General features: G+C 44.3%; 1 protein-coding gene across 1 annotated transcript in view; it reads right to left on the bottom strand.

Moving 5' to 3' along the window:
• Positions 1 to 14,850, bottom strand: part of LOC8052957 (sorting nexin-3) — an 84,992-nt gene extending 70,142 nt beyond the window's left edge. The window contains exon 1 of the mRNA XM_029973729.4: positions 14,726 to 14,850. Coding sequence (XP_029829589.3) covers positions 14,726 to 14,776 — 51 coding nt within the window. The 5' untranslated portion in view covers positions 14,777 to 14,850. The remainder of the gene's footprint in view (positions 1 to 14,725) is intronic.
• Between the last annotated feature and the right edge of the window lie 8,851 nt (positions 14,851 to 23,701).

The raw sequence follows: 23,701 nt of genomic DNA, 5'->3' as shown, positions 1-23,701 counted from the left end.
TTTCCACATCCCATGGGGTTCGGGCAAGCCAGCGGGCGCGGAGAGAGAAACTGAATATCTGTGCGTTATATTTTAATCGGACGACGCGGAAACCTCCTCCACTTACGGGGGCGACCCGCGGTGCGGAAAGCATGTGATATGTGACGACATCGTGACGTTTTCGGTCCTGACCTTGCTACTGGTCAGAGCCGATAAAAGCTTTTTTTAGTCGAAATACAAAATATAAGTGGCGCGAACCGTTTCAATTATGTATGAAAGTAGTTTTTGTTCAGTATTTTAGATCGGAAAAGAAACAAATGTAGTTTATAAAGTACGGAAAAAGAAATGACCCGTCGACATACCCGCCACCAAGCGGTGCAAAAGGCGGCGCATTCTAGAAAGGGGTAGTGGTATCAGGCGCCAACGAGCGGCGACCTTAGAAAGGTCCCGGATGTACACGGCGGCGCTGCGGTCGTATACGGGCTCGAGGATCCGACCGGATCCGACTCGTTCCAAGCGTTCCGAAGCCTTCGGCGAGCAGGTTTGGCTTGCGGTTTGGCCATTTGGCGGTTTGGCAGCGCGAAGTGGCTCCCGTTCTGATCTGGTCTTTACCCCGTGTTTGCTGTCGTTTCCGGCCAATGAAGTGTCATGTCGAATTAGGGTTTAATCGCGCAACAAATGGAACGCCGAGCCGCTTTTGCCGTACGATTCATTCAGCATATCCAGCACATGCTTTAATTGCGCCCTCTCGAGCTGTCGACACAGACTTCGGCAGCCTCGAGCGCTTCCTGAGCTCACTACCCCTCCTCTAGTTCACGGCCACTCAAGCAACCAAGGACGTCACGAAGGAGGTTATTTTTTGCTTCTTTCTGTAATCTTAATTTGCCTATGACTTTTAAAATAAAAGAAAATTCGAGAAAAGAAAAGTTTCATTAAGTTACTATGTTCAGTGCACTCAGGTTCGGTGCAAATTAAAAACTAGTAAAAGGTTGTTGCAGGGTAATTGTAGTATCTCCTTTAAAGGGATACTACAACGGAATTTCTGCGCTTATTTCTAGGTCTATTCGGGTTCAAGGGAGAAGTATTGCATCTTTTCTTCTTATTTCTTTTCTTATTATATTCTTTTCAGAACGAATGTCATGGGATAATCACATTGAACACTTAGCCACAAAACTGTCACGTGTTATAGGACTAATATACCGTCACGGTTCTTCCCTACCCGTTAACGTGAAACTATTAATATACAATGCCCTGTTTCAGTCCCATTTAAATTACTGTAGCCTCGTTTGGAGTAACACGACGTTCACAAACTTGCAGAAACTATATTTATTGCAAAAACCAATATTGAGAATTATTTGTAATGTGCCTTATGATTACCATAGTGAGGGTTTGTTTCAAAAGTTCAGGATACTAAAAATATGTAACCTCTATGACTATAGATTATGCATCAGCTTAAAACTCGAGAACAAAAAAAAATACGCGTTTCTTGTCAGACTTATCCGAGTTAGTGCCGAACGATCACGTCTATTTAACCCGACACATGGAATATTGGAAGGTTACCGGCTGTAAGACAAACTATGGTACACAAACTCTACGTTACACTATACCTAAATTGCTCAACTACCTCGCCAGCAACGAAATTTGTTTAGACTCCATATCAACTGAAGATTTGCGTTCATTCTATTTGCGCTTGTGATTCTTCATCGATGCCTACTATGTTACCTATTATCTACTTGTTTGTTTGAACTGTATAATATTATTTTTAGGGCTACAATAGTGTCTACTCTGTAGTGTTTATAATAATTCTGATGAAGTTTTTTTTGTCTTTCTTATGTATATGCGTGTGTGCGCTTCTTTTTTTTTTTTTTTTTTTTCTTCTTCTTGTGCTGTTGCGCCTGTCACCGTATGGGGCTTCGGGCTCGTCAAGCCTCCATTGGAGGCTTTTTCCCTTCTGCCCCTCCAATTCATTTGGAAAATAAAATTATTATTATTTTTCTTATTATTATCACACACACCAATCTCTTGTTGAAATGACACGAAAAGGAATTTTAAAACGAATTAAGCAATTAGCAAAGAGCACCCGGTGGATGTCGCTAACGCCTCGTTTGTAAGGTCCCTTTATCAACCTTGGCAAATAGTGATGATAACTCTCTCGCTTCCGGCCACCACGAGAGATGAGGAAAAGAGGAAACTCCCCTCTCCCCGAGAGTCTTTTTTGTGTGTCTCAGACGTCGCTATATTGTCCCCCTACAAGATTATAGAAGGTTAACACGTCACTCAAAATTCGTACAAAAGCAGCTTTGAGGTTAGTTGCAGTGGCCCGATCGCTGGAGTTCTTCGGCCGTTTCGGTGGCTGGAACGACTAGGACATTTTCTCGGCGTCAGCCTCGCCGCAGCTTAGCTCATCCCGAGACAATCGACGTCACGATTGCGGCGGATGTCACGTGCTCTCCGCTGCCTGCTCTCCGAGCGCTTGCCAGACTGGTTTGTTTATAACGAAAAATACAACCATCAGGCTCAAATTACAAAAGCGCCATTGTCATTTACGGATACTGGGGGTTCATATTGAGCCCATTCCTGAACACGACGGCTATATTTCGAATTTCGTTGAAGTATCCCTTTAACTCTGCGATATATGAGAAATGGACGCAAAGCAACGGTGCTTCTTTACCGCTTTCTGCGCTAAATGACTGCTTATGCGAGCGCCGAACAGTGTTTTTCTTACTTAATTGGTTAAAGCTGACAAAAAAAAATCACCATCTCAATGATAATATGATTGAGCACGCAGAAATATCAACCATACGGGCGTCACTTTTCTTCTACGTGCTGCTTTATACTTCCTCGTTGGAATCTCGGCAGGTTACGATCAGAGCACCCCTCTTGGTGCAATCTGATGTGCCACCGGATAATTCATCGGGGTATTAGGAACAAAATATACTGTACTCGTAAAAAGTTCGATTCTGTACGTTTATTAATGCAAACTTTGTTTATGGGCTGTATATAATGCGAAAGGCTTTAAAACGTTACACGCCAGACAAGGCAACGTTGAGCATACTTAGACCTAGCACTCAATGCATCATCATCCAAACAGAAGTCATGCAATCTAAAAAATGTTTGTGCGTCTACTTTCACACACAGCACTCAGCGCAACTTACGGAGGCAGCTCAGCGAATGACAATGCCGAAACATATGTTTAGACCAAAAAACGCTGCCTGAGTTGTGACATTGAGCAATGCAAAACGTCACGCTTGCACTCACAACTCAGTCTGCATTTTTTGGTCTGAGCGTGTGTTTCGGCAGCGTAATTCGCTGAGCTGCCTCCGTAAGTCGCGGTGATTGGCTCTCCGAGTGGTGTGCGGGAAAGCAGACTCATGGGCTATTTTTAGAGTGTGGAGAGGAATCAGTAAAGGGAAGCTCCGGTGGCTTTTTGAGCCGCCCTAACTAAACGAATTTCCAGGACACTAGGCTTTCCCGCATGCTATTTATTATCTCTAAATTCGAAATGGCCATTGCGAAAAACGCAAATGAAGGTGGTGCCAAAAGCAACCCTTTCACGCGCTCTCCAGGCATGTTGTATCACTTGTAAGTGAAGCAGGAGGCCTAAGAAACAATATTTTGCTTCTCTTGTTTTGCTCACAAATGAGCTTAACCAGCATTCACTTGACCGCATCAAACCTCTTGTGACCTATCAGGAACAAGCTGTTCCTCTATTGAAAGATCTGACTTCACGTTTTCAGACCAAATTTCAAACTTCAAGAACTTTCCTGGAAAAAAGGTATTGTGACTTGAAATTTTTGTTAGTTATTCAGACGTGCATATTATTGTGTTGAAGAAACTTCGAGTCAAATCAGTGACTACGAAAATTTGGCCCAAGGAATCATATAATTAGACGTAAACAATTGCAACAAGCGAGATTTTCACATGGCTCAGCAAGAATCCATCCCCGGACCATGTGACCCGTAGCCCACTGTCTTTTCTCGGCGCCATAAGAGATGAAATGAAGCGAAAACACCAGGACGTCCTCGAAAGATTTGGCAGTTTTCCGTCGGCGGGCGCAATTGACTCGCGAATGAATTACCAAGCGTAGCTGCCTCGCCCCCCCCCCCCCCCCCCCCCCCCCTTATCAGTGGTGTAGCCAGGAATCTTTTCGAGTATGAGAAATGTGAGAAATGGGGGGGGGGGGGGGCTTGCAGAGTTGACTGGAATGTCCATGACGTGAGGTGGGGGGCCGAAATGCATGTGCATATTGTAGGGTCTGCTGGATTTCGAGAAGGGGGGGGGGGGGGGGAGGGGGTAGGGTGAAGTTCCATAGGCCAATTTCCTGGCTACGCCGCTTTCCCACATGATCTCATGCCACCATGTGGCAGCTCATAACGCACCAACGGATAGCTCGGAAGGCGTATGTTACACTAACATTTAAATAAAAATTTCAGAAAAAAAAAAAAAAAAAAAACTTTACGATTATGTTAAGTTTTCTGGATCACTGCAAAATGCGCAGCCCTGCGATGAACGATGCAGGTATGATAAGAATAGGCTGAGGTCGAAGCATACCAGGTATAGAATTGCGAGGAAGACTATGAAGGGAGTTGTGTAGTGAAGATTTACCTTTTAAGATATAGTTCGATGCCTGAGACGAAATATTCAAACAATACAAGATATAAAAAAAGCAAAGCAACGTAAGGTGGTTCTACTAGATTTAGAGACCACACGGTAAAACACAAAATAAAGGATTACAAGGCTCCTTTCCTATTTTGACGCAAGACATGTCGACAGAAGGCGAAGAGAGCGAACTAGAAAAGTCAGATTGAACTTTGTGTGCAACTTTGTGGCCGTAGGAAAAATAGGAGATACGGGTATACGGACCAAATCAACGTTAGAAACACAGCTAATTTAAAACGACGATTGCTACGCGACAATGACAAAGCGAGCTCCTTGTTTTTAGAGGCAAGGACGGGAGCATTGCAAACTAAAGTGTGCAGAGCTACAAAGCAAAAAATCGCAATGTATGTGAAGGGAGGAACTCGATGCTCTAATAGGGCTTCAGCCCGCAGGTTATGTGTTAAGGACTGCGAAAAGCAGAAGGGACGTTGGAAAGGCAGAGAGAGAACCGAACAGCGGAGGTCTGTTTAGCGCGAAAAAAAGGTAAACGTTTTTTCTTTCGCCTTGAAGAAGGTTAAGGGGCCTCTATTGTCATTCTTCAAGGCGAATTAGAGTGGTCCATATTAGCTGCGGAAATTTAAAACGCTGGCCAGGTGGCGCAACCAGCCACCCAATCCAAAGGGTTCAGACATATCAACCCATCTAGCAGACGCAAGTGGAGAAACTCAGCTGGTTATGCGTTTGCGATTCCAGCTTGCTGCAGCTTTTCATTGATATGCTGAACGAAACCTGACAACCAAACGGGGAAGTGGCCTTTTTTACTCGCACAGGCCCTGGAGGAGTACTTGGGGCCTCTCATTGCCGTATCTACAGAAATCCCCGAGAGTGGCTCCCGGTTTTTTTGTCGACTCGCTGATACAGGCCCGTCTACCTCGTGCCTCGCGCGCCCCTTGGCCAGGGGTCCGGGACGGCCGCTTGACGAGAGATTACGTCGCAGTCGGTCAGAGAAAGGGTGAGACAGCGGATACCAGAACGGCTGCAGTGGAAGGATTCCGACACGTGGCCGTTCGGAAACCTGGAAGGATTCCGTCCCCGTTGTACAAGGTTAATTCATTCATTTATGATTTTTTTTATTATTTATATACCACATTTCAATAGAGGCAAGTTACACAAAAATAGTATCAACACTTATACCAAAATATATGTATGAAGCTATTTCGGCAAAACCTTAATATAGAATTTTAGAAAAAAAAAAACTGGTTACAGTATACTTCTGCTAAATATTTGCGCACACGCATTCGTACATCACACATCGCGAACACACAAAAATAACATTTATGACTAATAACAAAAAAGTTCACGTGCGAGTGGTGCAAAATCATTTATTGAAACAATGTCATTTGTTAGTTAAGTTCAACCGTGTATCGTCCAAGGGAAAAAGTAAAACTGAAACGAATCTCTCTTGCATGAATACTCAGACATTTCCATGTAGATCTGTGTCTTAGAGAAGCAACGTGGATTAGGGCGGCGGCAAATATAATTTGTTTCGTCCAAGTTAAAACGACTATACGATAAATTAAACAAAAAAAAATTTAGCCTTTTTCCTTTGGTGAAGAAGGAAGACCAGCGAAGCTGGGCTAAGGTGGGAATGAAGTATTGGCCAGCCTCAAGTCGACAAGCCAGAGGGGAAAGGCTCGAAAGGATGCGCCATCTATGAGCGACGGCGGCTAGCGGGCGACCGGCAAACACAACACTACTCTGGACAGCTACCGCCATCTATGAGTGACGGCGGCAACCAGGGTTTTGTGTCGACATTTCTTTGCGGTGGACACGATCCTGGGGAAACTAGCCCTCAACAGCTCCGCTGTAAAAGTTGAACCGATTGCCACTACGCCAAAATTCCAACGGTTCGAGGCCAGAGGTCACACAGAGTTCATTCACAGAGTCAATATGTACCTGTTGTAAATAAGACTGAAACCTTTTTACTCTTAAAATTGTAGTATTATAGGATACCGCAAAGGATTTCAACCCTCTGTCCGCATATTCGAGAACTAACCTGACAAAAAGTTTTGCTTGCCGCCAATTTAACGCGGCATGATATTGACTTCAAGTTTCTCCTTAAATAGGTGCTGAAGCGGTTATGAATTTCATTAGAAACACTTGATTCTTTTCAAACTGACTTATACCCAATTCACACGGCAGCGTAAAGGTACCTTTAGCACAGTTACCTGTAGTAAAGGGAGCTGGAGATCGTGATCACACGGCGCATAAAGGTCCCTTTTTGCTAAGCGAGGTCCTGTGTTAAACGGAGCTCGCCAAGCTCCTTTTGACACTACAGGGAGGAGCCTCGGACCCACAAACTCAAAATAATATCACAGATATATAAATATATCTTGTTTAATGAATTATAACAAATTGAGTATATATAAGTATCAAATTATGAAATTATTGTGAACACAAATGGGATGGAATAAAACATTAACGAGGAACGTATACTCTTGCTAGCAGGTAGCAGCGGCGGCACGTGGAAAACAATGTCTGCTACGAACCGGAACGCGATGGACCACTGCGAGCTCTTTTTCGAGGTTTTAGGCGAGTCGTCCGACTCTCCCGCCCAGGACCCTTTATCCTCGTCGTCATCCATCCCTTTCGATGGCGTGACTCGCGTAACCGTGAGACTGACGTGATTCGTTTCTACCGGGCACTATTTAGTTACTCCAGTAAGAACTTTGCGGAAAAATTGAGCTGCTAAACAAAAAAAGGTCGCCCACCTCGCGATGGAAACTCCTAAACGCAGATGATTTAGGACCAGTGTGGCCACACGGGTCGAACATTTTAAAGCAAGACTCATTTAGGTGCTTCCTTAGATTTAGATTAAAAAAAAAATGAAGTGCCGCAAAAGCAAGCACAAGTAATATTTAGGTTTTGATTTTGTTATTTCGCACACAATAATCAAAAACTGCGCGTCAAACCGATATCAAGGAATAATTGTTTATCACGCACTCATCTCGCGGTTTAGCAGGAATGCAATCAATACCAATTTAAAGTGCTTCGTTTATTTATCGTGTGGTCAAGAACGCCGTTTACACAGGTACCTTCAGCTAAGGGACCTAAGCTAAAGGTACCTTTACGCTGCCGTGTGAATTGGGTATTAGAGCATAATGAATATAACCAAAACTGAACTATTTAATGCCTGTATTACCTAAAAAGACGCCTTTGAAGTTGCGTTGAAACCACGCCCCTCCGCAGCAGCGGGAGAGGGCAGTAAAAGGAGAAGGGAAAGCATGACGTTGCGATGGGTTCCTCGCGCGCCCTCCTCGGCTCGCAGACCCAGCGGCGTGCGCTGTTAACACTGATCTAGTTGGTGAGGGAGAGAACAGAGGACACAAAGAGGGAGAGAAAAGAGGACAAACACACTGCTGGACTAGCAACCATTTACTGAAAATTTTCTTCCACACCCATCATTTATTTTATTAATTTATTTGAATCATAATGTCGGCCTACTTTCGTGAACCAAGGCACGTAAGTACAGTATGCAACATCAGAGCAGGATTGGTACATAACTTCAAGATACATGATTTTCCATTGGTTTCATGTCTCGGAACGAATGGCTGCTGAAGAAAAGGTTTATGTTCATTAAGTGATTGTTGTCCTGCAGTTCCGAGCATCTTTCTACAGGAGGGGCAGGCATCTAACCCAATCCGAGGAGCCTACGCGAAACGGAGAGGAAACGAGGTAAGGACTGCCAATTGATCGACGTGTGAAAGGAGTAATTAAAATCACGCCTGGTAATTTCATGACGTTATGGCTCGACCAAGCAACGACGTACGGCGGCGGCGAGCAGCTACGTTTTTCGATTTTTTTTTCTCGTTCAGTTGGGCAATTCACTACAGGTTGGTGACAAGTCTCCCATCTGTAGATGAGAAATTTAGCCAGTGCGCTATAACCATTAGCCTAAGGTCTTTAACGTGCATCACGCACAGTGTTGTATGCGTTACCGAAAAAAAGTAACTAAATACGTTACTCGTTACTTGCAAATAAAAGTAACGCGTTACCGACCTACGTTACCTCAAAATAAAAGGTTACCGTTACCGTTACTGATAAAAAGTAACGCAGTTACTCTTGCGTTACTTCGTATTCACAAACTAAAACATTTGCTGTTTCGACGTCTGATAAGTGCGTAAGTGCCATAGCTAAAATATGTCCATGCGACAACTTAATTACCCTCTCTTTACATGCTTCTTCAGGTTGGAGCTTGAGGACTTGGGACAACTTAAAGGGATACTACAACGAAATTTCGGCGCTCATTTTTTGGTCTACATGTGTTCAAAGGAGCAGCATCACAGCGAGCCTACCAATGTCTTGTTAAATATATAGGCTGACTGGGATTAATGTGTTTCTGGCAAGTTCGAAAGTACATTAGGCTTGATTTGTCATTGTTCACGCAAATATAGCTTTTTGAAAACCAGCTCCTTATTTGTTTGATATCTTCTTGTAAAATTGTAACCTTAGTATTGTGATCTTCGTGTGCGATAACGAAGGCTGTGTGATCAGCGTATTGATACATCCTTGATTTTAAAGGAAATATAGCTAAATTGAATAGCATAATACCCAACCAATACCGAGCCCTGAGGCACACCGCACGTGCGTTGTGCAGCAGAACTTGTAATGTTTCCTAATCGAACTCTTTAGGCTCTTCTGGTGAAGTAACCTTTGAAAAATATATGAAAACGTTATCTGTATTTACTTTTTGTCAAGTTTGTCAGCCGAAAGTGAGGGATCTATTGTATTGAAGGCTTTTGTCAGGTATGTAATAATAACAAATCTTTATTTTTTCGTGCCCACTAACAACTTTACGTAAATATAAAAAAGATCACCATTTGTAAAAACGTCGTTCTATAAATCAATCGTTTCATAAAGCAACCGCCATTCACGTAAAAACTGTTTGACAGGACGGTATTCGCTAAAATTCTATCGATTCTTGTCAGTTGTTGACATTTGTTTTAAAAAATAAAATTTGTTAACCTGCTTGAACGTTAATATTTTTTTTAATTGGTAATTAATTTGAAAAGTTACCAAGTTTCCGCCGTAAATGGGTAGCCCACAAGCCTCGCTTGTCAGAGGTGCTGGCATTTAGTGATTACTTGAATGCGTGCAGCTAATAAATAATTTGGACGACGCGTCGTTCCGCAGATACGTTGGCAAAATGAAGGTTGTTGTTGTAAACGAATTTACGACAGTAAATTCGTTTACAGTAATATTTTAGAGGTGCGACTCTAAACTATCTGTCTATTTTGTAATTGCAGCGAGGCTTCAGATATTCAAGATTAGAACTTAGATAACTCAGGCGTTTAAAAAGAACGAGCAAATATAACATGTCTACTTTTTTACCCCCCAAAAACACCTTCTGACAGCGTCCAATGGGTAATTAAAGTTTCCAGAATCTGTACTAATCTTTGCTATAATTAATAAATATTAGGCTATTTTGTTTTTGCTGAAACTATCACCAGAATATCGCTGGCAGCCTCCGATCTTTAACGTAAGGAGTGCTAGAGTGTGACGAACAGACATGATGTCAACTCTTTGACTTTACCCGACGTTATTTTTTTGTGGAACGCGAGTCCGGACGTCATCGAACAAGCGCGGGCCTATTCTGGAGCGCCTTCGAGAGTCTTTGTTTCGAATTATAGACGATTGCAAGTGGTTCTACAGGCCGCCTTCATGTCTCCGCTCGGGCGGACGGGTCTGTACTAATGCAAACTTGCGAAAGCTACACTCACGCGAACGCTTCATGTGCTTGCATACAGTCGCGGCGCCATGCTTGCATTTGAATGCGCTGCCGAGGTTTCGGTTTCTTTATTTGTCCCTCAGATGCAGCCCATAGGAGACCGCAACCCCAACGGTGGGTTCAGAGTCGGGTTTGTTTGGTAGGGTACGCAATAAAAACTGCGCAACGCATAAAATATAAAAAAACAACAAAACAAAAACTTAGGTATTGACTTTTGATCATGCTCCTCAAGATTAGGATTAAAATCTTTGTTTATCCTCACTAATTAAAAGTTTTGAATATGAAAAACAATCGACGGCGCATTTTTGCTAAAAGCTACGCACTTCTCTAAATTGGTTATTAGAGAGTTTTAGTAGATCGTGTGTTCAGTCCACGACATTTGTAGGGGAGCTCGCGCTTTCACTTTGACGCATGCTCTGTAGCGCGCGCCCGTAACGGCAGCGGGCCTTTGAAAACGATCTACTAAAACTCCCTATTAAGGAGCTACCATTAGTGCATACATTTTTTTTCGTGGAATGCTGAGTTCGCTCGAAAATTTGAGCCTGTCTTTCCACTCGGGTGCAAAGTGTAGCCCTAGCGTGCCGGCACACTACCCTACTTTGATGTGGCTAGAAAAGCCGAGCAGCGGACTTTGCAGCAGGTCGCCGTTCCTCGCTGACAGGGCAGCGCTAATCAGAGCCGCTTGCGTCATATCCAGTGTCCGATAAAGAACTGCGGAGCTTATCGGCGGGAGACAGGTGTAATCTAGGAGTCGCGTCAAAGCATACATGAAAAATCGAAGCTCAAGGACATATCCATGTCATCCTTTTTTTTTTTCGGCGCAGCTACTGCTAATATAAAAACAAAAAAATTCTCGAACACAAATAACGCGTCGATCGCGTGAATGGGACCTTCTACTCACGCGGTGTAGTTTAAAATAACACGACATAAATTGGGCCCAGAATATGGTGCGAGAATTTGATGTAAAAGGACGAATGTGTCCCGTCGGCTCCGTAGCAGACCACTACAAAATGCTTCCTTTGCGCGACCACTTTAGCGTAAAGGGCCTCTATCATTCGGAAGCAATGCTTCCGACAGTTCAAATCAATCAAATTTGGGGGTTTTACGTGCCAAACCAACGACGACAATCTGGCACGCCCCAGTGGAGGACTGAGGATTAATTTGGACCACCTGGGGATCTTTTGACGTGCAACCGAAAGCTCGGTTACACGGCGCCTCCTCCGCAATAAGCCTCCGTCATATTGCGGGCACCTCGGCCGGGATTCGAACCCGCCACATGGGGATCCGTAGGCCAGCGCTCTCGCCTCGGAGCCACCGAGGCGGCTTTCCGACAGTTCGGGACACCTGCTAGGGCTATGCACTCTGGAAAAATGTACACCATTCGGATATTTACAAGTCCTTAATCCAGCGTGCGATCTCCTGAGCCTAGCATGTGCACTTTCGTCCCTTCGGAGAGGGCGCAATTCACGCGCCATACGCACGAACACTGACAATGGAACCTGCCAGGAGACTTTTTTCGGGGGGGGGAGGGGGGGGGGGGAAGGTCAATAGACGTTTCCGTTAGCTTGGTTCGGTTTACGTGCACCACCTGTACTGGTGCAGAAAAGTGCAGGGCTTCTCGTCGTATCTCAGTACACATACCTAAACTGCACAGTCCTACAGTTTTCTGCACCGGTGCAGGAGGTGCATGTAAATCGAACGAAGCTACTGTTTACAGAAATCTCAGTTCAGCCAGCGCTCGCGCGCAATTGCGGCCAGCAAGAAAGGGCGCGTGCATAGCACACAAACACAGCAACGAACGCACCCTCAAACGCTTTTTTTGGAAAGGTATATATATGCTCCGTTTACCCTTAAGATGAGACTATACTCCATCTCACAAACATCTGCAGTGCAGACAAAGGCATGGGCACCAGCGCGTGGCTTTGGAAACTGCCTCCTATGCACGAGTTCTCGTAGAAACAAAAGCATTTCGCTGGGCTAGGCTCACGAGCCTTTGCCTATGTTTTTACTGCATACATTTGTGAGATGGAGTATGCAGCCAATGCCACAAACAGAAGAGCACAAGGTCGCAGCTTTAAAACGTTCTCTTGCATAACTAGCACTCGTGCTTAGGGTGCCTCAATGTCCTTCTGTTTAGGGTGATGCCATCGTTTGTAGTACCCGATGCCGACAGCACGCGCTCACGGGTAAAATACAAAGAAATCGCAGGAAACAAAATGTCGCCGTAGCACAGTCAGCGCCACGAGCGCGTGCAGGGACACGCTTTTTCACGCGCTTCAGAACAAAAAATAAAAATAAGCGTTCGAAACAAAATGACCAGATGTCATCACCCTAAGCAAAGCGCACATGAAGGCACCCTACTCGTGCTAGAAATGCACTTTTGAGAGCCAAGAGCACGGGCTAGCTCGCGCTTGTAGCTCTGGCTGCAGTATTAGCTTAAGGGTGAAAAGAGTTTGCAAAACTCTGTTCACGTTTGACAGTGTCGTTCACGTTCATGCAACTGCCCCTTGATGCGTTCGTGTGCATTTTGAAAGTAGCGTCAAATTCACGAGCGCACGAGACATGTGCCTGGTGCATCCCTTGGAAGCAAATGGCAATGCAGCACTGAAATGAGCGGCCCTTGGAAGCGAATACTATTCACTGGATCTTGGGGGCTAACCGGTGGCCGAGGGGGCTCAAGAGCACACGCACTAGCTCGGAGCACGTGGAGCGAAAGCTCGCGCTGCAGAACCCAGGGATCCTGAGCTCGAGCCCCTCCCCTGCCCGTTTCGATCTGGATGAGCATCGCACCGGCGTGCGGTCGTGTATCACTACTGCGTGAGCACGTTAAGGACCCCAGGTTGGCAGTCGTACTGCCCTGGCAAAAGTACTCACCTACAGTGTAAACCAGTGTCGCCCTATCCTGGCAGACCGACTTTACGCTTTATAAATCACTAAACGTCCAATTTGACTTTGACTTCGGGTCCTGGCACCATCACCTTCCCTTCCCTGCTTGCTAGCCAAACACAAACAAATACAAAAATACATACGACCAAAACCAAGCAAGGCGATTGGTTAATCGGTCTCCATTGCTCTGGCAATCGCCATTCTTCAAATCCTTGAAGCTTCGAGAGAGTCGTTCTAATCCAGTCCCACCAAGAACTTTATGGAGCATCGTATTGAAGTTGTTCCTGGCCAATATAAGCACCTCTGGCAGTGTGTATGAAATCAACATATCAGTCATGCCCAGGGTTCTCTTACAATTACATTGTTATTCTTGCTTAGATAAAGCATTTAAAAAATATGTTTCGATGCCTCCAAGAAGAAGAAGAGGTTTATTTAGAAGGACAGAGAGGTCGCTCCATGCGGTTTGAAGCGGAGCTAGAAAGGGTACCCCACACCCCAGCAGCCTGTCATCAGTTTTTTCTAATTTGAAACACCTCCAAGCATGTGGTGGTGATACAAATATGTACGCCTCTTTCACCAATGTGTGGATAGCAAATTATCTGTATAGAAGAAACGTCTCTATTAGCGGCGAGATGTTTTGGTGGCGCCCTCCTATGGTTCCCCCTTGTGACGTCATTACCTTGCGAACAACAAGTTCGATGGTGTTTGTAAATAGCATGGTGAAAGCCTGAAATCATAGCGCTCTCAAAGGAACACTGCCAACACCGTCGAAATTAAAGTTCTTTCATTCCTCTTATTTCCGTCGATGGTATACCCTTTCCGACGTCATAGTCACCTTTTGGGCCAATCGTGGAATGCCGACCACAGCGACGCTTTCGGTCGCGCACGTCGCCAATAGGAAGTATTCATTGGACGCCATATTTGTGGATGCTGTTTAGAGCGCATGCTCAGAACGAGCTCACATCAATAGGCTGCTAAGACCAGCACTCTTGATGGTGCTGAATGAACGTTGCAAAAGAACTGTGGATGCTCGCCTTCAGCACGCGCTCAGCATTCGCGCACACAGCTATGGCCGCCAGTGAATAATTCCTATAAAGACCCGTCACAAACGAATTTAGATCGGCTCACCAGGAATGGAGAGCTCGAGCGGAAACTTTTCATATTGTGAGTCAAAATGACGACCATACGGAAAGCTTGGTGCTACATTCCCACAATTCAGTTATGTTAACGAATAGCGGCGGAGCACGCGCTCGTGGCAGGTGTCTTTGCATGTTCGCGCAACCTTGGCTGTCGGTAATTGTAAGAATTTTATTACAACGCTTTTGCCATAACTTGTGAGATAGTGCATTGAATCTAACTGTCACGGCAGGCATATGACAAAATGCCCTGTGCCTAAGCCAGCTGTGCGGGCCACGTCTATCTCGAGGTGTCGAGCAGAAGCAAGAGGCGTTTTCTCGCTGCATGCCAACTTACCGTCTCTCCGAAAGCGTCTTCGGTGATGTTCACGCTATCTTCGACGAGCATTTCCAGGTTTCTTCAACGACACATTGAAGGCGAAGTCGACTTTATGATCCTATGACGGTCAACTCGTGAATACCGGAACGATTTGTTTTATCTACACGCTCAATGGTGCATTACGGTCACTCCATCTACCGCTCTGACTGTGAGTCTAGATGAGATAAATGAGGACTTTATCGCGATTTCGAGCTGAAGCGGTATAGTGCTGGACGATATGGCCTCCCTTCAAGTATGCGTTGTTTCGCTCGAAAGGTGGATGTTGTAACCAGAGTGTCGAACCGGAACCGAACCGAACCGAAAACCAGAACCGAACCGGAATCTTCCCCGTCATCTTAGAAGTGAACCGGAACTGAACCCGAGAAAAATATAACGGTAGCCGGTTCGAAACGCCTCACGGTAATTTTTTTGTTTTGTTAATATTACGAAATGAATATATGACGATAAAATATTGGCAGAGCTTTGTATCTCTATGTATTGATCATATCGTCATATACGGAATTGCAATGTATGACATTCGAAACGACATAGATTGAGGCGCAGCCATTTATGTGTGGTTATTGCAATTTGCAGTTTCCAAATCACGAATTGACTGTGCACCACATTCAGGTCGTGCACCTTCCCTAGCAAGGTATATGTTATTATCAGACCTCAAGCGTAAACAGGAGCTTCTCCGCATCCTCGTCCTCGGCGCTGGAGGGAACTCCGTATTCTTACGTTCAAGGCTGAAAATGTTCGAACGCAGTAAGTGATGTCGGAGAATTATTTTTCTCAAGGTGTGTGTAATGAGAGGAGAACACGTGTAATCCAGTGGACGCTTCGTAGATTTCATGTGTATACGATCAGTCAACAACTCCACGCTATCTGCCTCCACGAGAAATTGCCTATAGCGGTTTGGAAGTTCTCTGTCCGATATTGCAGTCATATTCGCGTCAAAGCGAACGTAAGTTGCATATCACTGTTGAGAAAGCCCCCTGCGCTGTACCACTACACCGTGTGGAAGCGATTTCCGCAAAAGTAATCGATGCAAATTACGAAGCGCGGACGTACGCGTTTATGGCACAGCGATCGCGCTGGTTAAAAAAAACAAGAAATGGTTGATGTCTCACTAATACCCTTGTTACACGGGCACACTTAACTGCGGTTACGCTAAACCACAATTAGCGCACAATACTTGCCGACAACATTCTGCGGCGATGCAGTCAGAGCTATGGGCGAACGTGCGCTTGAGCATCTTGAGCACCCATCAAAGCAGTGCACGCGCTCTCTTCACTTCTTTTGAAATAGCTGTCCGAGGGTATAGTGCGGCATCTGTGCTGCCACGTAACCGCAGTTAAAGCTGAGTTAACCGCGGTTAAAGGGGTACTCCACCGATTTTTTGAGCTACCTCAACTAACTATATTTTCTGACTCCCCGGCTTTTACTCTCTCCGGTATGCTATTTAGAATCGCGAAATTCATAACAGTTATTGCGAAATCGGCAAATGAAAATGATGCAAAAACCAACATTCAAATATACGCGCGCTTTTCAGGGCCGTGACGTCAGTGGCAGGCAGGCTTGCCAGTCGAGCAAGCAGCCAAAAAATAGAATATGCCAATCATTTGTTCCGTGCTGGAGCGCGGGTACTGCAGCGAGCTTCCCAAGCATTCATTTGACACCATGAAACTGCTTCGAATCAGTTTAAAACGAAATCTACAGCCCAAAGAGTGAACCCCTGCCTTCCACTGACGTCACTTTTTCATTGTTGCCAGTAGAGACTTCGAGCTTGAAAAGCACGGTGAGGACCAAAACTGTAAATTCAATAGCTTCGCAAAAAAACAATATTTTGACCTAATATTCGGGATACTATTTTCGCGATGTTTGTTGGTTAGTTTAGCAAAATTTCAAGCAAATCGGAGACAATGAAAAAATCGATGGAGTAGCCCTTTAAGTGTGCCCGTGTAACAGGGGTATAAAAGGAGTAATTAATTTTGGTATCAATATACAGCCCAACAGGAAGGTGATCGAAAGGAGCTGGTTGAACCACCCCAGAACACACCGCGTCGTCACTGTCAAAGAACAAGGAAAAACTTCGCAGCGGTTAATATTGTTTCCTCTTTGAGTGATTTTTTCTTGATCAAGAGAAATCGTCGGCTATTTTCCGCCGTCACTATGTTTTCTTCTTGCCGTAGCACAAGACAAAGCCAATCCGCGTATTATTCATGTGATTATCCCGACAAGTTCCAGAATTGAGTCGCAGATCGTTTACTCGCGATGTCACGTGGTACTACCCGCTGACGTAGGAGACAGGTCACCCGGACAAACCTTGAGTGGACAAGTGAGGGAGATGTGCGCGTGCAGCGCTTACCTGTGTCTAGTCGGCTCGCGCTGAATTTGACAGATTTGTTTTCTTTTCCGACTTTCTTTATTTCTTTCAGACTCCGATTCCAAACGCTAAGCTCTACCAAGTGTGGGGTGTGGTTTGTGCGCGAACAGTAGTATTCTCAAAAATTATTCGGGCAAAAATGCAAAACATTTCACCGCTTGGTTAAAAAAAAAAAAAAAAAATACGATAATATTAATAATAAAAAAAAAAAAAGGTTTGCGTTCTCTATATATTCAGTCGGCTAGAAAAATGTTTTTAGAATCTTGAAATTGACATATATTATATTGGTCTAGTAGTTAGTTGGGTGGTTAAAGGGACAATGAAGGCCCGAGCAGGATGGCGGTAAAAAAAACGTAAATACACTTCTAAAAAAAAAAAATGAACAAAATATTGTGCGAGTGCAATTACAATTACAACGGTGCCATACTGCTCATGAAACTCGTTATCGTAGGGGAATTTACAGCATTTCACTCAAGTTCATTCCAGTCGCCTATACCATCTTGGGAAAAATTAAAATTTAAAGGTGCCGGTAAAATACGAATATGACTGAATATATTTGTTATGCTTTGCACGAGTAAGAAGTCTGCGTGAGTCAGCTGGGAAGCCCAAGTGGACGTATCCTGACATATCAATATTATGAAATTCATTTATTAATTAAAAAAGTATTTTAAACGATGTGTGTATACATGCGTGTCTTTTTGTCGGGCAGCCCCCCCCCCCCCCCCCCCCCCCCCTTCCCCCTCCCTCGCTTTGAGCACTGCTACTGAGTCCGTGGAATGATAACGGTTATAGATAAACCTCACTGTCTTATTTTGGACTCGTTCAAGTTCATTGATGTTGTGCCGAGTGATGAGAGCGTAATCTATGATTGATAAAACAAGTGTTTTAAAAGCGGTTAACTGGACCTCCGGTGTTTTGTCCTTCAGTGATCGTCTTAAAGTCCACAGCCTAAACAAAGCCTTATTACATACTTTGTACACTTCCAGGTTCCATGAGAGGTTTGATTGTATATACACACACCTATGTATTTGTTCTCCCTTATGTTACGAAGCTGCACGTCGTCAATGCAGTACTGAAACAGTAAACGACTTCGCTTACAAGTAATAGTCATGCTTACAGTTTTTGCTCTGCTTATTTACATTTGCTACGCTTGACACCAATCGAAAGGCTTATCCAGTTGTTGATTTAGTCTGATCTGATCGATTTCGATGTTTATCGTTGTGTAAATGATCGTATCATCAGAAAAGTGTTTTATTTTTACTGCCGGGTCGAGTCCTACGCACATGTCATTAATATATATAATAAATAGCAGTGGCCCTATTTTGGACCCTTGTAAAACTCCGGAAATCAATGGCAACGGTTCAGTTTTCGCGTTTTTGATTTGCACAAATGGGCTTCTTCCTATTAAATACGCTTCTAGGCAGCGGATAAGCTGTCAGTCCTTAATGATACACACAGTTTTACATACCAGCTATTGATGAGACACCCGGTTAAAGGCTTTGGCTAAATCCACAAATACTACAACTAGTTGTCCCTTACTATCAATGCACTAGATCCGATCGTGGAGGACCTCAATAAGCTGTGTTGTTGTAGAAAGTCCTTTTCTAAACTCGTGCTGATGTTTACTTAGCATTTGGTTACTCTCCACAAAATTTGATAAATGTTGAGCATTTAAATGCTCTAATAATTTACAAGAGGTGCTTGGTAATGATATCAAACGGTAATTTGTATGTAGTACAGTATTGCCTTGCTTATGAATCGGGATGACCTTGCCAGATTTCCAGTCGAGAGGACCACGAAGTACCTGCTCCACGAAGTTACCACTCGTGGAGCAGGTACAAGGCTAGCGGTTTCGGTAAGGCGTCCGCGCAATATTTCCTACTTTTACCTAGCCCCAGCCTTATACCTGCTCCACGAATGGTAACTTCAGCGCACTATTGCGCTTCTCACGCGCTCAGTCTTTCTAAAAATGACTGATTTAGGGGTTTTGGACGACGCTCAGCAAGCTTCTTATTGGAACCGTGTGTCAATTTTCACTAATTAAAAAAAGTTAATTAGTGAATTTCAATTAATTAGCCGACTTATAGCAAAGATTAGCCACCCATATAATGTCCTCCTCGGAGTATAGCTCACTCGTACAAACCGCAAAAGTGTAGCTTTCACGGCTTTCTTTAAAACTAATCTGCAAAAAAAGAAAAAAAAAAACCTCTCTCTCTGTATATATATATATATATATAACGGGCATGGTGGCGGGAGGCCGAAGGCGTGGGTATAAAACTGAGAAGAAAAAAACCCTTAGTGAAAAACAGCAACAACGGACGATTTAATCTTTTTTTAAACGGAAGATTAAATCGTCCGTTGTTGCTGTTTTCACTAAGGGTTTTTTTCTTCTCAGTTATATATATATATATATATATATATATATATATAATGGGAATGAGTGAAGATTGACAAGTGCAGCCGTAGTAATATTGTGAGCGAAGAGGGGAGAAGGTGATTATTGAATTTATTGCATTAAAGTTAGGGAAAGGAAAAGAGAGCTGGCGAAAAATCGGGCCAGGAGCGGGACCTGAACCCGCAACCTTCGCCTGCCCGCGGCGACGCCTTTAGCGATTAGACCATCTCGGCCACTGGTTTCGGCGAACTTAATTTCTGACCAGCTCTCTGTGTACTGTTTAGTTTCGAATACGCTTAAAGGAGCTGTGTAACGATATTCAGTTGGAATGTTTTTCACTATACACGAGCTTACTGGCACTAGTGGGAGTCAAGGATACTCGCATGCAACTCCGCTGGCCAAGAAACTCCTTTGTTGCGGTGTAATTTCAAGGACAAAAGCGATCCTTTTCATTCGAAATGATCGCTTTTGCGATCATTTTGCAAAATGCAAAATTTCATGACGTAACGTATTTCCATTGTAGGGTCTTAAAAAACTGGTATCGTAAATTAATATATATATATATATATATATATATATAGTTCCTAAATTCTGCTAAGCTTTGAGGCCGTCAAACTGTGCATGCGAGGCCCGCTACGCCGGAATTCAAAACGAAACTTCTGAAAACTGTTCTAATCTACCACTATTGCTTAAAAGTCCAGGGTTGTGTTTGCCAAATTTTGCATAGTTTATGCCTGTCTGGTTTTCACCAGACAAAAAAATTGACGTGAAATATTCTTTTGACCCGTTATTGGTAACTCTTTTCAAAAGAGTATACCGGGTAACATATTCGGCCGCCATATTTTGGGCATCGCTTTTAATGCGAGGCTTGTGACCAGAACCGATTTCATATTCAGTATTGACGCAGCATTCGTGTCTAATACATTTAGACTCGCATCCGCGACAAACAATGACGTAGCTCTCTTGCTTCCTAGACACTTGGCCAAAATAAGGCGGCCTCGAAGACTAGCGGCACCATGGGTTGCACTTTTAAAAAGGCTGCATTCAAGTTTCTATTATTTTCTAAATCTACCAAGGAAATCCAAAGCGAACATTTCTTGAGGAAAGTTAAACAATTCAAAAGTTGCGAGCGAGTGTGAATAAATAAAGCTGAGAGGGGGAATGGTTTCTTTGGTGCAGTTTGCGAGCGCTATGCTCGTGGTCAGCTTTCAGTGGCATTTTCGGCAGGAGGGCGCTTGCACAGGTATAATAGGCGTTCAAGCACACGCACCCGTACATCTGACTGCATAGCCATAGGACGTCCACAAAAACGCGACGACTTTACCAACGCCGTGCTGGTTGCAAAGTGATACTCGTTCACTTCGTTTGATTATGCTGTTTTGTTTTACATAGAACTCAAATCGAATGGTTTACCTTTCACGCGCAGGGCGTACACTTTACTTCTTGATTCAACCTCTTTTAAGCTGAGGTCACGGTGAAAAACATCGACGCGTATTGAGTACGTGCAGCCATCTTGAGATCTAAGCGATCACGCTAAGGACGCAGAGGGCAGTCCGCTCTACAACTTGTGAAGCGGAGCGCACGCTCACTCCGCTAACTATACGCTCCAACTCAGAGCAGGCCACGCATGCGCGGTGGGGACGATGCTTCTCGCAGAGCGTAAAGTAGAGCAAAGAGGGCTCATAAAAGTGGCCTACTAATGCTCACAGATTACGAACGTGCTCGTCGTGACTTGTCCTGACACTGCCCATGTACACCTTGGCGTATAGAAAAAAGTAACTTTTCACCAGACAGAGCAGCTGTGCTAGAAACAATGGAAACGCGAAATTTACACAAACCATGCAGGGTCTCACCTGTGAGCACAGCTCCAGTTTCGCCAGGGTCAACCACCTATATTTGTTCATGTCAGCGAGCAGGTTCTCGCTGACATGAGCAGGCTCTCTTTGATGTGGCCCACGATGAGGTTCACAGAACTAAAGAAAAACGACAAGTTCCGTCCAAACGCTCATCCAAGTACGAACAGACGGTTGGGATAGCCCAGCCGAGGAAGAACCATGCAAAGCGTCTCGCCAGATTGGCAACACCCTACGCCGATCTGTCGGGTGCTGGTATTTGGAGGCCAAAATGCAGAGCATCCAGGGGTGCTATGTTGCGCTTTTTGGACTCCCAGGAGACTAGGGAGAGGGAAGTGACGTCAACGACACAGCAAACGCAGATTGGATGTTGACAGAAGAAAACGAAATCAACACCCAATCTGTGTTTGCTGTGTCATTGACGTCACTTCCCTCTCCCTAGTCTCCTGGGAGTCCAAAAAGCGCAACATAGCACCCCAGGTCCTCCTTTAAGCAGGATAGCCTCCTAAAGGGTTTCTCTTCTACGTTGGAAATATCCAGCAAACCGCGTTCGGAAAGGAAGCTTCGGCGCTTGATGGCACGAGGGATACGAATCATAGATTCGATGTCTTGCCAGCTTAATCTCGTTAGTAGAAGTCTCGTTCCTTGAGAACAGCGGGGATTCATCGTGCATATGCCTTGCTTAGCCTTGCTAAAGTCACTTTAAGCCTTGCTAGCCTTGAGCAACACTGTACTCGTACTACGCACAAGGATGTACTCGCAATGCGCACACTTCGTCCTTTTCTTTTATTTTTCTACTTCGAATCAGTAAATCTGTTTCATTTTTAATTCGAGTGGAGCAGAAGCTACAAGAGCGAGTTCCGGCTAGTGTGCCTTCATGTGCGCTTTGCTTAGGGTGGAGACATTTCGCCATTTTGTCCCACACATTTATTTTTCTTTTTTGTTCAGTAGCGCGTGAAAGAGCGTGTCCCTGCACGCGTTTGTGGCGCTGACTGTGCGATGGCGACATTTTGTTTTCGCCAATTTCTTTGTATTTTACCCGTGAGCGCGTGCTGTCGGCATCGGGTACTACAAAGGGTGGCATCACCCTTGACAGAAGGACATTGAGGCACCCTAGTTCCGGCCTTTCAGCGTCCTTGACGAGCACGCGCGCTCGTGCAGTGCAAGTACCGTTTAGAGCAACATGCTCATGCTTATTTATACCTTCGGCTTCACTCGCACATAAGGTGGAACGATTATATTTATATTTTATAGCTTAATATTTTTTTAGGTGTGTGCCTACTCTTTTGTGTTTATTATTGTCGCCTTCGTTTTTACTACCTCTACAAACACGCTCCCTTTCACTCTCTTGGTGTTAACGTTTAGGTTTTTTTGTCTTACTAGTACTATAAACGTCCACTTGTGGGGCTACGCAAGCAAATTTTTCGCTCTAGTAAAACGCGTTTCTTGACCTCCGCTTTCCATTCCGGCGAAGCAGACCGCGCATGCGCAGTTTGGCACCCCCAGAGCGGAGCGGAAAATGAAAACGGTCTACTAAAACTCTCTATTGAGCACTTTTTTAGAACGCCGTAAAATACTACCTCTGCGTTATATACTTCTAAAAAGAGTTGATTTGGTGGTTTTCGATGACGCTGAGCAAGTTTCTAATGGGAACCATATGTATTTTGTTTCATTAATTAAAAGTTAATCAACGAAATTAAATTAATTAGCCGACTCATTATTATGATTATCCCCCTACACTATGTTCTCCTGGTCGTATAACTCACCTGCACAAACCGAATTAGTGGAACTTTCACGGCTTTTTTTAAACAGATCTGTTAATTAAAAAAAGAAAAAAAAAGAAACATCCCGCATATATATATATATATAACCAAATCAACGAAACCAAAAAGTACGACGCAACCTTTTATATTTATACCTATTATTCGCAAGCAAAGCAAATTGTTGTGTGTATGTTTATACAGCCGGAAGTTAGACTGCCTCAGTGGGCAACTGTTGCCTCAGCTGTAGATGAGCAATTTAGCCACTGCGGTACAACCGCTAACCTGGGGTCTTTAACGCGCACCACGCAGTAGTGATACACGACCGCACGCCGGCACAATGCTCATCCAGATGGAAACGGGCAGGGGTCCTATTATTTGTTTGAAAAAGCTGGAGTGGAACCACGGCAGCAGGCGTCGATGCCGGGGCGCTTGCCTGTAGGGAATTCTACTACAGCATTACCTCCTACTGTCCGCCTACAAACTACTCACGTCGCGCCCGCAATCCTTTCCAATACAACCGTTTAAAATAATTTTGTTTTATCACTATGCGCATTTTCT

The sequence above is a fragment of the Ixodes scapularis genome, unplaced genomic scaffold (assembly GCF_016920785.2).
Source record: "Ixodes scapularis isolate PalLabHiFi unplaced genomic scaffold, ASM1692078v2 PGA_scaffold0__279_contigs__length_252992795, whole genome shotgun sequence".
Lineage (NCBI taxonomy): Eukaryota > Metazoa > Arthropoda > Arachnida > Ixodida > Ixodidae > Ixodes > Ixodes scapularis.
Note: the sequence above shows the minus strand (reverse complement) of the source record. Positions and strands in the feature narration are given on the sequence as shown.